The sequence below is a fragment of the Oculina patagonica genome, chromosome 1 (genome assembly GCF_052425735.1).
Source record: "Oculina patagonica isolate OP01 chromosome 1, crgOcupat, whole genome shotgun sequence".
NCBI classification, from domain to species: Eukaryota; Metazoa; Cnidaria; class Anthozoa; order Scleractinia; family Oculinidae; genus Oculina; species Oculina patagonica.
The window spans coordinates 28338305-28354636 of NC_135758.1; the positions used below are offsets into that span (position 1 = coordinate 28338305).

General features: G+C 38.3%; 4 protein-coding genes across 5 annotated transcripts; 1 reads left to right on the plus strand and 3 right to left on the minus strand.

The window, feature by feature from the left end:
- Positions 1 to 13: 13 nt before the first annotated feature.
- LOC144662088 (uncharacterized) lies at positions 14 to 5651 on the plus strand. Its single transcript, XM_078522833.1, has 3 exons — positions 14 to 240; positions 4226 to 4316; positions 4513 to 5651. The coding sequence occupies exons 1-3, from the start codon at positions 154 to 156 to the stop codon at positions 4737 to 4739; spliced, it is 405 nt and encodes a 134-aa protein (XP_078378959.1). The 5' UTR covers positions 14 to 153; the 3' UTR covers positions 4740 to 5651.
- Positions 358 to 3782, minus strand: LOC144662055 (uncharacterized). 2 transcript variants are annotated; one of them, XM_078522791.1, is made up of 3 exons: positions 3616 to 3782; positions 2776 to 2927; positions 358 to 2679 (listed from the first exon to the last, which is right to left on the minus strand). In XM_078522791.1, exons 2-3 carry the CDS (start codon positions 2823 to 2825, stop codon positions 2103 to 2105), a joined length of 627 nt encoding a protein of 208 aa, XP_078378917.1. In that variant the 5' UTR covers positions 2826 to 2927; positions 3616 to 3782; the 3' UTR covers positions 358 to 2102. The 2 variants fall into 2 exon arrangements, 1 of the variants encoding a protein (XP_078378917.1); XR_013572390.1 differs by lacking the exon at positions 2776 to 2927 and having other exon boundaries at positions 2610 to 2679.
- On the minus strand, positions 5603 to 12242 carry LOC144662081 (inosine triphosphate pyrophosphatase-like). Its single transcript, XM_078522821.1, has 8 exons — positions 12148 to 12242; positions 11617 to 11674; positions 10662 to 10726; positions 9475 to 9548; positions 8737 to 8768; positions 8171 to 8286; positions 7048 to 7124; positions 5603 to 5851 (listed from the first exon to the last, which is right to left on the minus strand). Exons 1-8 carry the CDS (start codon positions 12199 to 12201, stop codon positions 5692 to 5694), a joined length of 636 nt encoding a protein of 211 aa, XP_078378947.1. The 5' UTR covers positions 12202 to 12242; the 3' UTR covers positions 5603 to 5691.
- Positions 12243 to 12943: 701 nt separating this feature from the next.
- On the minus strand, positions 12944 to 16058 carry LOC144649584 (uncharacterized). Its single transcript, XM_078509104.1, has 3 exons — positions 15920 to 16058; positions 14921 to 15087; positions 12944 to 14099 (listed from the first exon to the last, which is right to left on the minus strand). The coding sequence occupies exons 2-3, from the start codon at positions 14988 to 14990 to the stop codon at positions 13741 to 13743; spliced, it is 429 nt and encodes a 142-aa protein (XP_078365230.1). The 5' UTR covers positions 14991 to 15087; positions 15920 to 16058; the 3' UTR covers positions 12944 to 13740.
- Positions 16059 to 16332: the final 274 nt, after the last annotated feature.

Sequence of the window (16332 nt, forward strand, 5' to 3'; positions counted from 1 at the left end):
AACTAAGCAAAGATTGGTTACAAAGCTGATACCGGCCGGCCGGTGTGGTTTGAAGTCAGCGTTTTCAGAGCTCATAAAATAAATAAAGGGCACTTAAATTTATTAAAAAGAACTCTACGTTCATATTTTGCTAGGATAAATTCATTTCCGACAATGAGCCAACTTCCCGTTGAAGGTGCTTCGTGTGATACTGGCAAAAAGGCGTCCAAAGGTGGTAACCTGTGTCCAGCGGTAGCAATGGTAGGGTATATACTTTTCTGTGCCTTCATTTGTCGGTCAGCACTCATCTCCATATTTCAAAATGACGTGACGTCATGCACGAATTCCGAAGCACACTTCGGGTAAGCACTTCGGAAAGTGAACATGGCGGACAATAATAGTCACAGTTTACACATGTACCGAGTCTGGTTTTAAAATCAGAGATCGCTTGCAACAAACATCTATTGTTGCATTGGAAAGGTGAAGGCAGGCTATTATTTTTTTTCTACTTCTCATAGTCATACAGGATTTCCTACGTGAGCTTAATGCCTGATTGACTCATTCGTGATCTAGTCGTTTTGAAATATGGAATAATGCTCCATACATCAAAATGACATCTAAGAAGTTCATTATCTTTCCTAGCTAAAAAACAATTAGAGTGAGCAAAGAAGGCAATGAAATGGCCAAAAGAAATGTTAAACAAGAAACTCTAGTTAAAATCTGAGATCATTTTATTATTAAGCTTTCCAAGTTTATTCCAAGTCTTACCATCACTTAAGAAACTTAATACAAAATCAAAAATTTACTGATTTGGCTCAGTAAGGAGCTCGTTACTGAAAAAAGCTCAATGCATGTTGAGTAACACTTACAAAAACTCAAATTACTAAAATACCAAATCTGCATGCAAGGATAATGCACCTATCAATGTTAAGCCTGAGGGGGGGGGGGGGTCGGGCAAGGGGTGGGGATTTTGACATTTTCTATAAAAAAATGTCAAATTCCCCACCCCCGGGACAAAATAATTGGTCAAAATCCCCATGAAAGGTGGTCAGATGTCCTTCAAACCTTCTATAAATGACCAAAATCCCTACCCTGGGGGCATCACGTACGATCAAAATCCCCACCCTGGGGACAGCGCTCACGATCAAAATCCCGTGGTCAGCCCGACCCCCCCCCCCCCTCGGGCTTAACATTGATAGGTGCATAATTACTGTTGTAACTTTTATTAGCATTGACTGCATGGTTGTGGAATCATCCAGGATCATAGAAATATTATTGTGATATCTTATAAGTAAATACAAGGCTTGATTTTGGCACCTCGGGGGGTTAAAGTGCAGCATATTAAATAGGACAAAGAACCTAGCTGTGGACATGATTATGTGCTTCCAGAAAATGTCTATACTCCCCCACAGAAGGGATTGGAAAATTCCTGAGGGTGGGAGGGGTTTCAAAGGCTAAAACTTAAACAAAATGTACGAAGCTTTATTGGAATTTCCGGAAGGGTGGGAGGTCCTTAGGAAAAATCTCTTTTGTGGGGGAGGTATGGATAATTTGCGGAACAACACATTATGAAAAAGAAACTCAATGGGGGGTATGAAATGATATGAACATTGACTCGGTTCAGAACTAAAGGTGATAATTTGATTGACTCAAACCATAATTTGTACAAATTATACAAACTCTTTTTAGCATATTAATTGACAAAGCATTTCTTTCTTGTCCCTTTGTCAAGCTGCAGCTAACAGCCTTGGAAATGTTATGGAACTGCTGTTATGTTTTCGCACCTTTCAGTATTACATGTATTTTTCTAGACTGGAAAATCACCATTATGAAGGTGCTTTGCCTGGACATTTCACTAATGGTATTATCAGAGAGTAATTTTCTTCATCATTTTACTTCAATCAATCCTTAACCTTGACATTCAGATAATGTAAATAACCATCAAAGAGAAATGTTCATACACCTAGCAGTAAATCGCTGGACTAAACTTTCATTAACATTTCATCTGAATGTCCAGGCAGGACAACATTGTCCTACAAGTTGATAGTTTTTTTATTTGGAGAAGGGATAGGGAAGATAAGGGAATACTCATGGATGTTTTATGGCTTTCTGACAACAGCTGACTAGTGCAAATGGGAATTTCTTGCATTCTTGCCTCTGCATGCATCACAACTCCACTTCCTTTTGCTGTTAATTACCCAGTCAGGAATGTTCACACAGGTTGGATGATACCATTGATTACACTGAGAACACTGTACATACTCATTGTTGTCATTTGGCATTCTACAAGCGCAGAAGATGGGCACGGTTGTTCTGTGGTTGCTGGGATGGTAAGGTACCCTCCGTGGTGCTCTTGGAAAAGGAACCATTTTTAGCGAATCAAGGCAGCTGACATAATGGGCACGCATTTTTTCTTGGTCATAGGATTGAGTCACTGGATCTATGCCATGGCACAAATCTGTTGCATATGCAAGTGCAAACAAGCCACAGTCACTCATGTTGGTTTGCTTTTGAACCTTCTCATTCGAGAATAAAATGGAATCCCCAGCATGCATGAGCATGCGGCAAGAATGGCGGATCGCAATAGGATTAACTCTTTGGAACAAGCTGTCATATATCTTGATAGTTCCAGGCCTGCAAGGAATGGTACTGAGACATACCCAATGATTACCTCCTTGTTTTGAAGGGATGATCACTCTCCTGAAAAGCCAAGTTAAATTTCAGGCTTTATAAAACAAGTGTAATAATTTTATTATTTTGATTGCATGAGACTGATAATATTGTCACTCATTTTACCTTTTGTGTTGCAAATTTGACTTTTTCATTTTTCTTCCTGTCTGGACCATGCTGGCAATAAAATATTTTAGATCCAATTATCATAAAAGGAACTCCATCATAATGTAGTCTGTCACTTTTAAAAAAGATTTTCCTTGACTTACTGAATGGATCTGTGCAAAAATAAGATTTTTTTTTAATAACACAATGCTTTGTTGTTAACAATGCTAATGATAGTTGCTTTAATTTTTAAAATGGCAGGGGTGTCATGAGGGCCGGCTGCCGGCTAATTTCACTGGCTGAAAGAGGACATAAATGCCCTCCTCTGAGTATCTCATGTATCCCCTGTGTATGTTGTGTAGCCCTAAAATAAAGGGGTCTTAATTTTTTCCTCACCACTCACCCCCTTCCCCCACAGGAGACCCTTTGATATGATATTCTAAAACCTGAACATACACTGTTTCGAAATTGCCCGCGAAAAAACCTGCAGTGTCTCTTGGGTTGGCGGAAAATAAACTTCGCCTATTCGGTATGCAGTCGTCGGTCGTTCGGAAATTATCGTAACCTAACGAACGTCCTCGCGAACGTCAGTTTCACGTATGGAGCCAATTCCATACTTCAAAATGTCCAATGCTTTTTTCCTCCGTTTGATGACTTTGATGAACCCAGAATTTTTAGACACGATCAGACTTTCAGTTATTATTTTTTTAAGCATTCTTCCAAAGTCATAAGAGATAAACTTGAAGATAAAATGTTTTGAAAGACTGTTTGTAAAGGGCCCGTAAATAGCCGCCTCGTTCGGCGCAGTCAAAAGGTAATATTATTCTTATGACAACACTTAAATATAATTACTATTCTTACCATAGCAAACGCCTGCATTTCTGAGGAGAATAAACTGAATAAAGGGCAATGCAGACAGGGTGTGTGACTGTGTGGCGTTACTTTTAAAATAAGCCGAAGTGTATTGACGAACCGAACCCGAAGATCGGGAATGACGTCACGTCATTTTGGAATATGGAGATGAGTGCTGACCTCATTTGTCGGCTCGATATTTGCATCTAGCGATTTCAAAATGGGTCATACTGCTGCCAAATATCTTATGGAATCCATTGCTGTGTATTTTTACTGTAAATTTCCACGGGAGAGCTGTCTAAGGTGACATTCATAGACAAGTTGATAGACATAGACATTCGAGAGCGGGAGAGGGGGGGGGGGGGTGTACCAAATGGAAACCCTAAGAGGGGCGGAAAAGTGCCCTGAGGAAAAGTCTTCTCCCCACCCAGTTAGTGCTGTTTGCTTGTTAATTGCTCTTTAGTGTTTTGTTGCCATTAATTGGATGGGGTGAAGCGGTGGGGTGGTGGATAAATTAGAGCGCACATTTTTGGCGAGAGGTGGGAGTTATTAACCAAGTTTGAAAACACAAATGTTTCAATTTTTTGCACTATTATTTTTTCTTTTTACAAAATCATAGTATGGGCCTTGCAATGTTGAAGATTTGAAACCAGGCAAGACCATGAAGTGGTGTACATGCGGACTGAGTAAAACGCAGCCATGGTGTGATGGTGAGTTAAAGTTTGTTTTATCATAATTCACGAAGTAAAAGAAAGGATGGACTGTTGGACAGACAGACAGACTTGCAAACAGACAGACAGATGGGTGGACTGACTGACCAACCAACTGACCAACCAAAATGCAACTGTCAAATGAATGGATATATAGATGAATCTGTATCAACCTTTTACTGCATAATATTCTTAGGAGCCCATAAGAAAACTGGTTTCAAGTCACTAAAATGGAAGGTTCCTGACCATCCCCAGAGGATCTACTCAATTTGTGCCTGCAAGCACACCAAGAATCCACCCTTCTGTGATGCAACCCATGTCAATCTTCCAACAGTGGTAACGGAAAGACAAAAGAACTGCAAAAGCGCTCATGAGAAGGACATGAAATTATGCACTGGCTGTGGGTGGGTTCCCAAGTGGTAGATAACAAGGATGAAATAATTAAAATGCAAGCATTTTATATTTTTATACAGTATATTCACAATACACATTTTGTGGTTTTTGGCTGTTATGGAATAGCAGCAAAACAAAATGATGCTCATTTGAAAATTGAAGTTTCCCTTTTTTATCAATTACAATAATTAATTAATTATTAATTATTGATGTTATATATGGTATTAAAATAATTTAAAGTATTGAAAAGAAAGAAAAGTTCAGGCCATCTTTCTCCTAGCCTTGCTGTTTATCACTGGTTTTAATCCAAGTTTACATACATGATATTGTGGGAGGCGCGGTGGCCTAATGGTTAGTGCGCCGGACTCCGGATCGAGCGGTCCGAGTGCGAGCCCCGGCCAGGGTCACTTGTGTTGTGTTCTTGGGCAAGACACTTTACTCTTATAGTTCCTCTCTCCACCCAGGTGTATAAATGGGTACCGGCGACATAATGCTGGGGGGGACCCTGCAATGGACTAGCATCCCATTCAGGGGGGAGAAGAAATATTCCTAGCCGCTTAATGCTACGGAAACCGGGATAAGCTCCGGCAGTGTGGGCCGCTTGGATCGTGGCTTCTCCTCCTCCTTACATACATGATGTGTGTTCCATCACAGCTACATCTTTCCTTTATTTCAGTTTCACAACATACATGTAGTAACAATTTATTTTTCTATAATTGCAAAACCCCGAAAAGTAGGTTTCCAAGAATAAGGTTATCATTCACATTCTCCCAAATACTGTCAAATAATACAAAATTAGAGTAATAATAGAGACTTGTAAGAAGATAAGTATTGTGATTAATGACTGCAGTGATTTAAATTAGGTAGTGAAACAAAGTGAAATGCTGAAACTGTTGGCACTCAAAGACTCTTTAATAATAAAATCAACAAAAGTAACAAATATACATCAAGTACTATTATATTAATTTAGTATTGATAGTGGTCATCTTTTCTCAGTGAAATTCCTGGGTTTTTTGTTTTCTGGTTCATCACTTTGCCTTTCACTGTTTGCCACTGTACTCTCAAAGTATTCTTTTAAAGCCTTCAGAGCTTTACCCCTGTGCGAGATGGAATTTTTGGTTTCTGATGGCATCTCTGCATACCTATAGAATTTAAACAAAATCAAACTTCAGGAAATGTGGATCCTTGGGAAGGGGGAAGTGGGTGCACACCTGTACTTGCAAAGAGTGTATGAATATGTTGTGGTTTAAATTTATCTTTGGTTTAAAATTTTTCAAACAGTTTGATTTTTAGTTTTCATTGTCTCATATTCATTATCATAATCTAAAACAAAGGGAACTAAAAATCAAACTAGTTTTAAAAAAAATTAAACCAAGGAAAAAATTAAACCACAACAAATACATGGAAGCAGGGGGGTCGGCAGATACATTGGTAGAGGAGAGGGAGGAGAGAGAAGAGGGAGACTGAGATGAGGAAGGGATCCATTTTTCCTTAATTGTCTCTAGACATCCCCACGCTCCACCATCCAGAAAGAAACCCACAAGGTTGCCTTGGTTTTCGGTCCTTGAAAGTCTATTTTTTTTATTGAATGTCAAAAGGCTTCAAGGCAATGAGAAGACTGCCAAAATAATCGATTTTTTTTAGTTCTTCAATAAGCACATCAACGGCACAACAGACTGGAAGTCATTGATTTGGGGTAAATTTCATGAAAAAAGTCCTTGTAATTTCCAAGAAGGGTCCTGGAAAGTCCTTGAATAGTCCTTGAATTTTTGGCCTGAAAAAGTGTACGAACCCTGGATGTACCAGTACAAAAAATTAATTCTGACTCAGTACACCAAAGGCCCAAATTGAACAACAGGTACATGTACAACATACATGTAAATTATGTTGAAGTTCTTCAGGTCAATTCTGTAATGATTGCACAAAGGCCTGGCCAACTGGCCAAGCAATTAAATTGGTAATTGTTGATAAAGATAACAATCAAATTATTATTAATCAATTTAAATAACCGGCAACCAATTGAAGAAGGATATTTTGATTTTCATTGATTGTCATCATTGACAATCATGGATAACAGTTGTGTCTATAAATAGGTCATTGATTGGCTGATACCAAACAATACTAATTTAATAACTAACAATTATCAATATAGATATTGATTGATTTCTGATCATTGATTTTCATTGCTTGGTAAATCCAGGATCATTTGATGACAGGAGCAATGATTCACTATCAACATACATGTACAACTGTCGAGTGAATTAAACATTAATTTACATCTGATTACTCAACATCGTCACTCAAGAATTAGTTTTAACTTAACAATATCATAACTCACGTCTGATCAAAGCCATCCGGCTGAAAACATGGATCCCATCCAAAATTCCTTGGACCTCTGGGTTCAACTATTTTCCCCTTTGAAAATAACGTACATAATTAGTACAACCTCATAGACCTACCTTGTGCATAGATAATGTATACATAAGAATAATTATTAACAATTATTCACGGAAGTGGAGGTGAATAGTGGTGGATATTTACCAAGCCGCAAAGTGGCAAGGTAAATATCCACCCACATTCACTGACACTGAGGTGAATAATTGTCTTAGTATAATTATACCACACAAGTTGAATAACTAGCAGACTTAAACATCACTTTCAGTAAACGAAGCGACTCGCGAAAGCAGTTTGTTTCTCTTTAGCTGCTCAGAGGTGAATAGAACTTTGCTAATCACCTTTGAGTCAACCAATCAGCGAGCGCGAAAAGCACTATTCACTTGTGTGGTATATACTAAATATAAATTATTTCATGTAATGAGACTTGAGTGCTGTCTTATACATGTACATCACGTATGCATTTATAACAGAATACAGTCTTAACATACATACATACAACCTTTATTTATACACGATGAAAGATAAAAGCTACAAGCTTGTGGGGTCTTGTACAAAATTAAAATGAAAAAAAAAGATAAAAAAAAATTAAAAAATCGTTTTAAAATGGCGCACTATCTACGTATTAAAAACTATAAATAATTATGAATTCGAATGAGTGAGAATAAAAAGTTCAAAATATGTATGGGATAAAAAGTTAAAAATAAAAAGTTAAAAATATGTATGGGATCCATGTTTTCAGCCGGATGGCTTTGATCAGACGTGAGTTATGATATTGTTAAGTTTAAACTAATTCTTGAGTGACGATGTTGAGTAATCAGATGTAAATTAATGTTTAATTCACTCGACAGTTGTACATGTATGTTGATTGTTGATTGTTTGTGGCGCTAAAATGATGAAGTTAAAATCCCTAAAGGCTCACCCGTAATGTTGTAAATAATAATCAAAATGATATCTAAGTTGTGCAGTATACGTACACATAAAAACATTTGCATGTATGAATTTGCTATACATGTATTAAATCTGGTGCACAAGTTGTGACAACAATGCATAATCATTTGAAATACCATAGTTTTTCCTCTAAAGAGCATGATGGGGTCGTCAAGATTTCCTGTTGAATATGCAAAGGTACAGAGTGCATATGCTGACTTATCCTCCCAGCCTGTTAAAAGTCTGTGTAGACCTAATGAAAGATAATAGATAAAGTGAGCATAACTTGCAGTGCATTCTCATATGTACTACGAAATTGCCCAGAGACCTCTTGTGCGATCCAAAGTGAAATTTTGAATAATATTAGTTACATTGAAGAATTTTGGAGTATGGGCTCAAAGATCCTGGGTCTGATTGTTTTTGCCCCTTTTTGGCTAGGGTTTTTTTCTACACATTGCCCTCATGACCTTATTGGTTTTTACTTGTATGGAGATAATCTTAACCAAGCAGCAACCAATTAGAGTCCAATACTGTGTAGTGCTGTGCGTAAACCATACATGTGCATGTACATGTATTAATTATCAGTGTAAAAACCTTATCTTTATGTGGTCAGTTGAATTGGTGGTTGTGGCTATCCTGTCTCTTTTGTTACTGTTCACACTTAATGCCTTGACATTAGGAACTGTAAATACAGTATGTTTACCTTCTGGTCCTAATTTCTTTAAGAACCATTTCCTAAAAGTAAAGAAAAAAGAATATTACAGTCAACTCTCTCTTAACGGACACCTCTATAAGACAAACACCTCCATAAGACGGACACCTGGTAATGGTCCCTGCCGTTTTTCAGCACTGTCACCAAACTTCCTATAAGACGGACGTAGTAGTCTCTGTAGTCCTCTCTAAGATGGACTACAGACACTTTGAAATCTTTAACGGACACTTGAGAAGTGTTAGTAAAAATACTTCCAAACTTCGTATCAACCTAAAGCAAAGTTAGTCAGCGCCCTAAGGATACATGTATGCCAAGCTTTACTAACCAAAAACAACTACTTCTCTGTATGGACACTAAAGAGGTCGTTTTCTACTTACAGTATTACAGTTTGTAGAAGCTCTCAATGTTTGCTTTAACAAGCAAATAGGGTCCTTTTTAGTCTTGTTGCAGTTAGCAAAGGTTTGTTGCATCATGCAAAGGTTTAGCTATATTATCTCGGAATTACTTGTGTCATGTTACTTCAACTCTCTACAGAGCCGACACCTCTCAAAGACGGACAGCTGCATCCTGTTCCAAAGGTGTCCGTCTTGAAGAGAGTTGATTGTAACCATCATTTACTGTAATGCTACAGTTACTGTGCATGCTTCAGGTAAAGTATTGATCAGTCTGTTGACATACCACAGACTACCAGTAAAAATAAAAAAAATAATGACAGTTCTTACAACTCACACATAAGGTCCTGGAAGACCTCCCAATGCAGAGAAACACAAACAGGTGTCCTCAACTATCACTGGACCCCCTATCTAGTTTTTAAGACAAAAGACAAAAATTAAAAAATAAATACATAAATATGCATGCATACATGTAATAGAGCGGTTTTCACTTGAGTGTCGAAAGTAATTTGCGTTTGCTTTGGTTTTGCATTCACTATGCTTAGTCATTGGTTTAAAAATTTCGCTCCACTTTCTCAGCCAATCAGGAGTAAAACCAAAACCAATCGTGACTCGCTTGCGCATGTATTTGCTTCGAGTTTTGATTGGTTAATTGGATTGTCTGTGTCCTTTGTGATTGGCCAGAGTAATAACTTTGGTTTTGGTTTTGGTTTTACGACACTCAATTGAAAACTGCTCTATCAAAATACAGATTAAAGTTAGTTCTTGCATGTACAACAACTGCCCACACTGGCGGGGGTACACATCAAGAAAACATTGGACTAATTTCTCTAGGTTTAATTTGTCAGGAGAGCAGTTTAATCTACTTGAATTGAATTACAAAAAAATGCCTTAAAGTGCTATATTTTTTTTTTGTTGTAATTTGTTTATTTTTTTCCAACAAGCAGGTTAGAATACACAGAATAACTTATTTACATTTCACGTTACAATACATTACTTATACTTATAACTTAACTCTGTGACTTATTTACAATACACTACTTGCAGTATATAGCTTAGAATAACCTACAGTACATAACTTACAATTAACTTCTTACATTACACTAATAAATTTACATTTTTCTTAAAAAAAAAATTATAAAACACAAAGACAGTGCCATGCCTACAGGCAATATATATGTATAACGACATACAGTTCAGTAAGTTGCCTTTAATTGATTAGATAGCTGTTTCGAAACAAGAAGTGCCACGAGCTTGCCAGCTATGTTAAAATGAGAGAAGGTAGCCTAACAGATCCTTCCATTTGTCATAATGAAAGTTGATCTTGTTATTTTCTTTAGCAATTAAACGTTCAGAATCAAAGACTGCTTTCAAAGTTTTTGTGAAACTGATTACGCTAGGAAGAGAGTTGTTATGTTTACATCTGAAAATATGTTGTTTTCCTAATAGAATTAGATGATTCTTTAGAAATGCATTTTCAACGTGCTATATGATAATGTGTGTAGCTTCTTTAAAGGCACCTACCTCTTTAGCAGCAACTTTGCATTTTTCCTCAGATATTTCATCAGGCTCACCTTGAAATTCAGGTACTACAGAGATATAATACCCACTGTTGTGATTTTATTATATTATTTTAAAATAAAAAAAAGTAGTCGTAACACCTTTCTAATATTTAGGGGACAGGAAACCTGAAGAAAGTGGAAATGAAACAGAGTAGTATTTTTGATAATGCAATTGTCATAAAATGGAATTGCTTTAGGTACAGGGGTGCCACTGGGGGTTTAAAACCCTGACCCTGTTTAGGACAATAAAAACCTAAAATACCTACCCTGTGTAGGACAACACCCCTATTTAGGACAAAGGACAACATCGACAATCATTTACGCTTTATCGTGGTTGTGTCCCGTACGCGACGTTCAACGCATTGAAATGCGAACACCAATCCCACCAAATAAAATAATGCTTTTTATTGAAGCAAAAGTGAAAACAATGGGCAAGATTTCCGCAGAGGACCCTACATTAATTATGCATACAATATTCTGACTGATTCGTTCTTTTCATGACTGCTGTTTATGTATAGTGATAGTATGAAATAGTTGCATACATAATTAATGTAGGGGGCTGTGCGGAAATCTTTCCAAACAATGTTCATACTCAACGACAGTCTTGTAGCCATACCCTGTCTAGGACAGGTTCAGGCCCTGTTTAGGACAGAGGAGTTTGAAATTATATACCCTGTCCAGGGCCAGAGAAGTAAAAAACCATACCCTATCCAGCGGCACGTCCCCGTATAGGCCATATAGGGGAGTGCTCCCCCCCCCCCCGGGTTTTACACCTCCCTCCTTCTCCTCCTCCTCCCTCCCCCTCTCCCCTCTGCTTAAATCGGATTATCTCAACCTCGTTCCCAGGCCTTTTTCTACAATTTATTAACACTTGGGTTTATCATAACACTCTTCTTGAGCTAGTAACTAGTACTTACAATCTATATTTCTGGATTCTACTTTCCAGGGAAATGCGTCCCCTAGTATTGCAACTACCTACGATCGGGAAAATATTACGTAACGTTAGGAACAGGCGACCGTGTATGATTTGCCAATAGGTTAAGTACCAATTCGCAGCTTTCTATATGCTCCATCGATGATTTATTTTGCCGATTTAATAGATGCTCCATCTGCCGCCATCTTGATTATCGTGACACAGGTCATGAGAAGTTTTGTCACGCTATTCAAGATGGCGGCTCAAGCTTCGGATCGACGATCGAATACGCTTCGTTCTACAAAGCATTTCGCCACATAAGATCATGAAGTGGCCGTGTAAATCCTCAAGTAATTGGATTAGTTCTGAAATTTGAAGAGGCGTTATAGGGCTTTTTACAAAAGATAAGCTTGAACTAAAGATTTTTTTCGCTTTTGACATCGACGACAAAATTCACTCGAATCACCATTCTTAAAGTAGGGGAAATCAGCTGAAGTGAATAGCAAAATCGACTACTCTTTGTTAGAATACTTACTTCTCTGAGTTTGTTCTGATTCCCTGTCACAAATGATAACGTATTTCTCGACATTTTCTTCTGATCTCCCAGTCCGTAGTGGAAAGTGACGCGCTGGCGGGAAACTGAAAGGGATTACCGAATTACTCGTCCCCAGGGCCTTTTCGACGTAACCGTCGTCGCGCGGACGTTTCGAGCGTGAGGCCACGTATGTGTCATCTGCGTATGTGTGTGTTTTAGTGAGGCAGAGAGTTACAAACATGTCTGTTTTTAGAAGAATTTAATGCTGGCGGTGAAGACAACTATGACAACTATTAAAGAACTAATAGATACGCTTAGAGGTGCTTTTTTCTAATTTTTCTAATATGCTCACAGAAACCGCTCTCCTCGTTTTGATCCTCGTTCCACTTTCTCTTTCGCCAATATACACAGCATTTGCACAGTGCGATTTGCACAAACTGAAGGTTATGTAGTAACAGAAACTCATGGTAGTACATTAGACTGATGTGTAGTTGAAAGGTTTTATTCGAATGTTGTTGTCATAAATGTTGCTAGCCTGAATCATTGTCATTACGTTGTTTAGAAAATAGAAAATGATGAGCGTGTCCACATAGCCCCGTAAAAAGGGTATTGGTAAAAGTGCTACTTGCCAATCAAATGGCGCGTAGTGTGGAGCAGACTTGCCATGAAAAGCCATTAATTCTCGCAGCTGCTTCATCTAATATACCGTGCTATAAGACAAAATGACTAAAATGCCAAGGGAAATAGTTATTCTCAAAAGAGCCCCTCCTGGCCGCGAGTCGAACAAAAGAAATAATCGTTTTCTTCGTTTTTAATGACAAATAGATCATTGATAATACAACTAGAAAATTAAGATGATCCATCGATCAATCAATCAATCTATCGGGCGGTCGATCAGTCGGTTGATTGATTGACTGATTGATTGTTTGATTGATTGATTGATTGATTGATTGATTGATTGATTGATTGACTGCCTGACTGACTGATGATTGATTGATTGACTGTCTGACTGATTGATTGATTGACTAACTGACTGACTGACTGATTGATTGATTGATTGATTGATTGATTGACTGCCTGACTGACTGATGATTGATTAATTGACTGTCTGACTGATTGATTGATTGACTAACTGACTGACTGACTGATTGATTGATTGATTGATTGATTGATTGATTGATTGATTGATTGATTGATTGATTGATTGATTGATGGGAAAAGATGCGGATAATCAAGTTGTTGATGCCTTTTACGATTCTCCCAATGGGAATAAAGAGAAATCGATGCCGCGCGATAAATACTGCGGCACCAACCTCAAGCCATGCAACAACCGCTTATTTCCCGAAAAATCAAACACCCTTTAGACCTTGTTTTACGGCCCCCGTTATGAACTTAGACTGGGTGAAAAGTTTCAAGGGTTTTACATGAGCGACTGCAGAGAAGATGAAAAGTCGGTTGTCAATTTGAAACTGTCAACTACCGTTGTTTTGTCGAAAGCTGCACGTTTCAATCGTTTGCCCTTCGTTGGAGCAAAGAGAAGTTCCTAGAACACTGAGATATCTGGTGGCTCTTTCTAAGACTCCATTTTGCGCATTAACTTGCACACAGTCCTAAGCTAACCAATGCAAAGAGCCACAGTATGTAAGACGGCAACGAAGTTGATGATCTACTACAAGGATTCCCCAGATGCATGTTACACAAGTCGCTATCACAACAGAACTTGCAGTGGGTGGTTTTCTGGTATTTGCCAAGTGTCCACTTCATGGGGAAGAGTCTTTTACAATCTCTGTCACAGCCTCTCACCACTTGGGCTGTTGTTCCATTAGGGAAGACCATCCTATACAGAGAGCACTGGTTAAACCAACGGGTGCACTTTTGAGGCCTTGTTCCTTGCATAGTGTCCGTGCTACAAGGTCCTTCCTTGGAGTTACAATAGTGACACTTGATAAGACCTACAAGATATCGAATTTGAAAGAAAAAAGCCTATTTCAATCTTAAGGATTAGTCAGGGGGCAGATGGCTCAATGGTCCCGACGCTTTACTCAGGTTTCTGTAGCATGAATGATATGCTATATTCTATCGCAGGTTAGTAGAAACTCAGTCACTTGTTCTACTGGAATTCCGCGAATCTGATTGGTTCTCCCATTGTTTTCCATTCGCTAATACAACGCGATCGTGCGCGCGTTGCTCTTTAAAGGGACAAGTATTCTTAAATTTTGGCTGGAAAGTACATAAAATTTTGAGTTATGGACTGCAGTCCTTCCGAGTTGCTACTAAAACAATTGGACTACTTGCCCTCGTTTTCTATGAGCGTTAGTCAACTCGCTGCGCCCTTGTTGACTATTCGCTCAAAGGAAACTCGGGCTCGTAGCCTAATTGTTAATTTTGTTGGGCTGCTCGAACAGCTCCTTGGTACTTCAATTATACTCTTGTGTGGAGAGACAGGGCACCATGTTAATTATGTGTTTTGCCAAAAAAAAAAACACAACATGACACCGACCAGGATTAGATCCGATCCAGATCAGAGAGTCCAGCGCACTAGCTAACGAATTCGAAAGGCCACCGCGTAAACGATATCCCATTTGAACTTGAAAATTGAACAGCAGTGGTATACCCCATCACAGACTCAAAGTTTAAAACGGCAGCCGACCATATTATGTTACTATGGAGAAACATTGTGAGACGTACCCAACTGTATTGACTTCAAAGGAAACCTTCAATGGGCGATTGCAACAATTCTCGTATTCAATTTAGAAATTAGATGTAGATTTACCTTTTATCACTGGGACATCCGTGAACAGGATGATGCATAAGACGACGCTACGAAAATTTGAACTAGGCATAAGTAGAAGTAAAAGCCAAGCTAGGAGTGCCTTTGGTCCTCCCCTAAGCAAAATTGATACTACAGAGTTACTCCAGATACATTCTGATCTATGGCACCTACAATAAAATAAAGAAATGAAATGACGGTTATATTCAATATCATATAAACGCCGTGACTACCAGACAAGGTGGATGTTATGTCACTGGAACGTAAACGCCGTGTCTATTTTTCGACCAATTCAAGACCCGAAGATAAATTAACTTCCCAAACAATTACCACGTGATTAACACAAGGCAAATACATAGACCCCTAAAATGAAGGTTTTGACACAAGATACATTTTCTATCAGACTGCGAAACCACAGTCAGGCAAAATGAAAATAGTCAGTAAATTCTTATAAAATTCGCCAGGAGACCGTGGGCTTTGTGAAAACACTGTGTCCTTAAAGTGCAAAAACGTTTTTGCATTGTATATTCAATAAGTAGCCATTTATTTATATAGAAAAAGAACGCTTTTGTTTGTGCGGACTCTGTCGTTAATAGTACTTTCTTGCAGGGCTTTATGATCATTTGCCTGAATTATTTAATTTAGCTTGAAATGGAAGAGTTATTTTTTGGAATAAGATCGGAATAACTGCCTGATGAAAATAAACAGAATACTGGTTCTGAATTTGAATATGCAAATGCGGGTAAAAAGCACACGATACGACAGTAAATACAAAGGCTGCTGATAAAGGCAAGAAGACTGATGAGAAACTAAAGTCGAATGATGATATGTAGTAGAATATAAATAAAATAGACTTTAGCTTGGATTAAAGTTTCTTTTTTAAACAGATTACCACAAAATGTGAATTGAAATGATTTACTTGTAAACGCACCTGTCTTTGCAATGTGACATTAGCATTAACAGCACGACTTAAGACAAATCCGCTTATGATTAGGTACTCACCGATGCCCTTGGAAATATCTTAATGGGATTACTAATCTATCGTGCACGTTCAAAACTCGAAGCTGGGCCAAAGAGAAAGCTTAAGCCGCTAAGAAGATATATGAATATTTACATGCTGGTGAGCGTGGTGTGGTTGCTAGGCTTTTTTAAGAGCCATCTGTGACGTCATGTTTCGCGCGGGTATGCCGCCAATTGTCAACTGAGCTTGACTTGTAGGCATGCGCCTTATACAATGAATGTCGGTATGATTTTCGGTGGTATTGGGACGTCTCAAAAGCATAATAGGCAATTGGAGCGTTAGTAGCGTTACAGAAGCAGACCAGAGGCAGCTTATGATAGGCAGATTAAGGGGCATGATAGTAGAAATTTAAAGTAACTCTGAAAAGGCTTAAACTAAGGTGATATCTCCCCCC

Excerpts from the sequence above, each read along its gene's own strand:
- LOC144662088 (XM_078522833.1), top strand. The coding sequence starts at position 154 with ATGAGCCAACTTCCCGTTGAAGGTGCTTCGTGTGATACTGGCAAAAAG. Across the intron at positions 241-4,225 it reads TGTGTCCAGCGGTAGCAATG|TATGGGCCTTGCAATGTTGA; the intron begins GTAGGGTATATA and ends ACAAAATCATAG. Across the intron at positions 4,317-4,512 it reads AACGCAGCCATGGTGTGATG|GAGCCCATAAGAAAACTGGT; the intron begins GTGAGTTAAAGT and ends TAATATTCTTAG.
- LOC144662055 (XM_078522791.1), bottom strand. The coding sequence starts at position 2,825 with ATGGTCCAGACAGGAAGAAAAATGAAAAAGTCAAATTTGCAACACAAA. Across the intron at positions 2,680-2,775 it reads TCAAATTTGCAACACAAAAG|GAGAGTGATCATCCCTTCAA; the intron begins GTAAAATGAGTG and ends TTGGCTTTTCAG.
- LOC144649584 (XM_078509104.1), bottom strand. The coding sequence starts at position 14,990 with ATGCCTAGTTCAAATTTTCGTAGCGTCGTCTTATGCATCATCCTGTTC. Across the intron at positions 14,100-14,920 it reads GGATGTCCCAGTGATAAAAG|GTCTTATCAAGTGTCACTAT; the intron begins GTAAATCTACAT and ends GATATCTTGTAG.
- LOC144662081 (XM_078522821.1), bottom strand. The coding sequence starts at position 12,201 with ATGTCGAGAAATACGTTATCATTTGTGACAGGGAATCAGAACAAACTC. Across the intron at positions 8,769-9,474 it reads GGTCTTCCAGGACCTTATGT|GAAATGGTTCTTAAAGAAAT; the intron begins GTGAGTTGTAAG and ends CTTTACTTTTAG. Across the intron at positions 7,125-8,170 it reads TCTTTAGAGGAAAAACTATG|GGGAAAATAGTTGAACCCAG; the intron begins GTATTTCAAATG and ends TTATTTTCAAAG.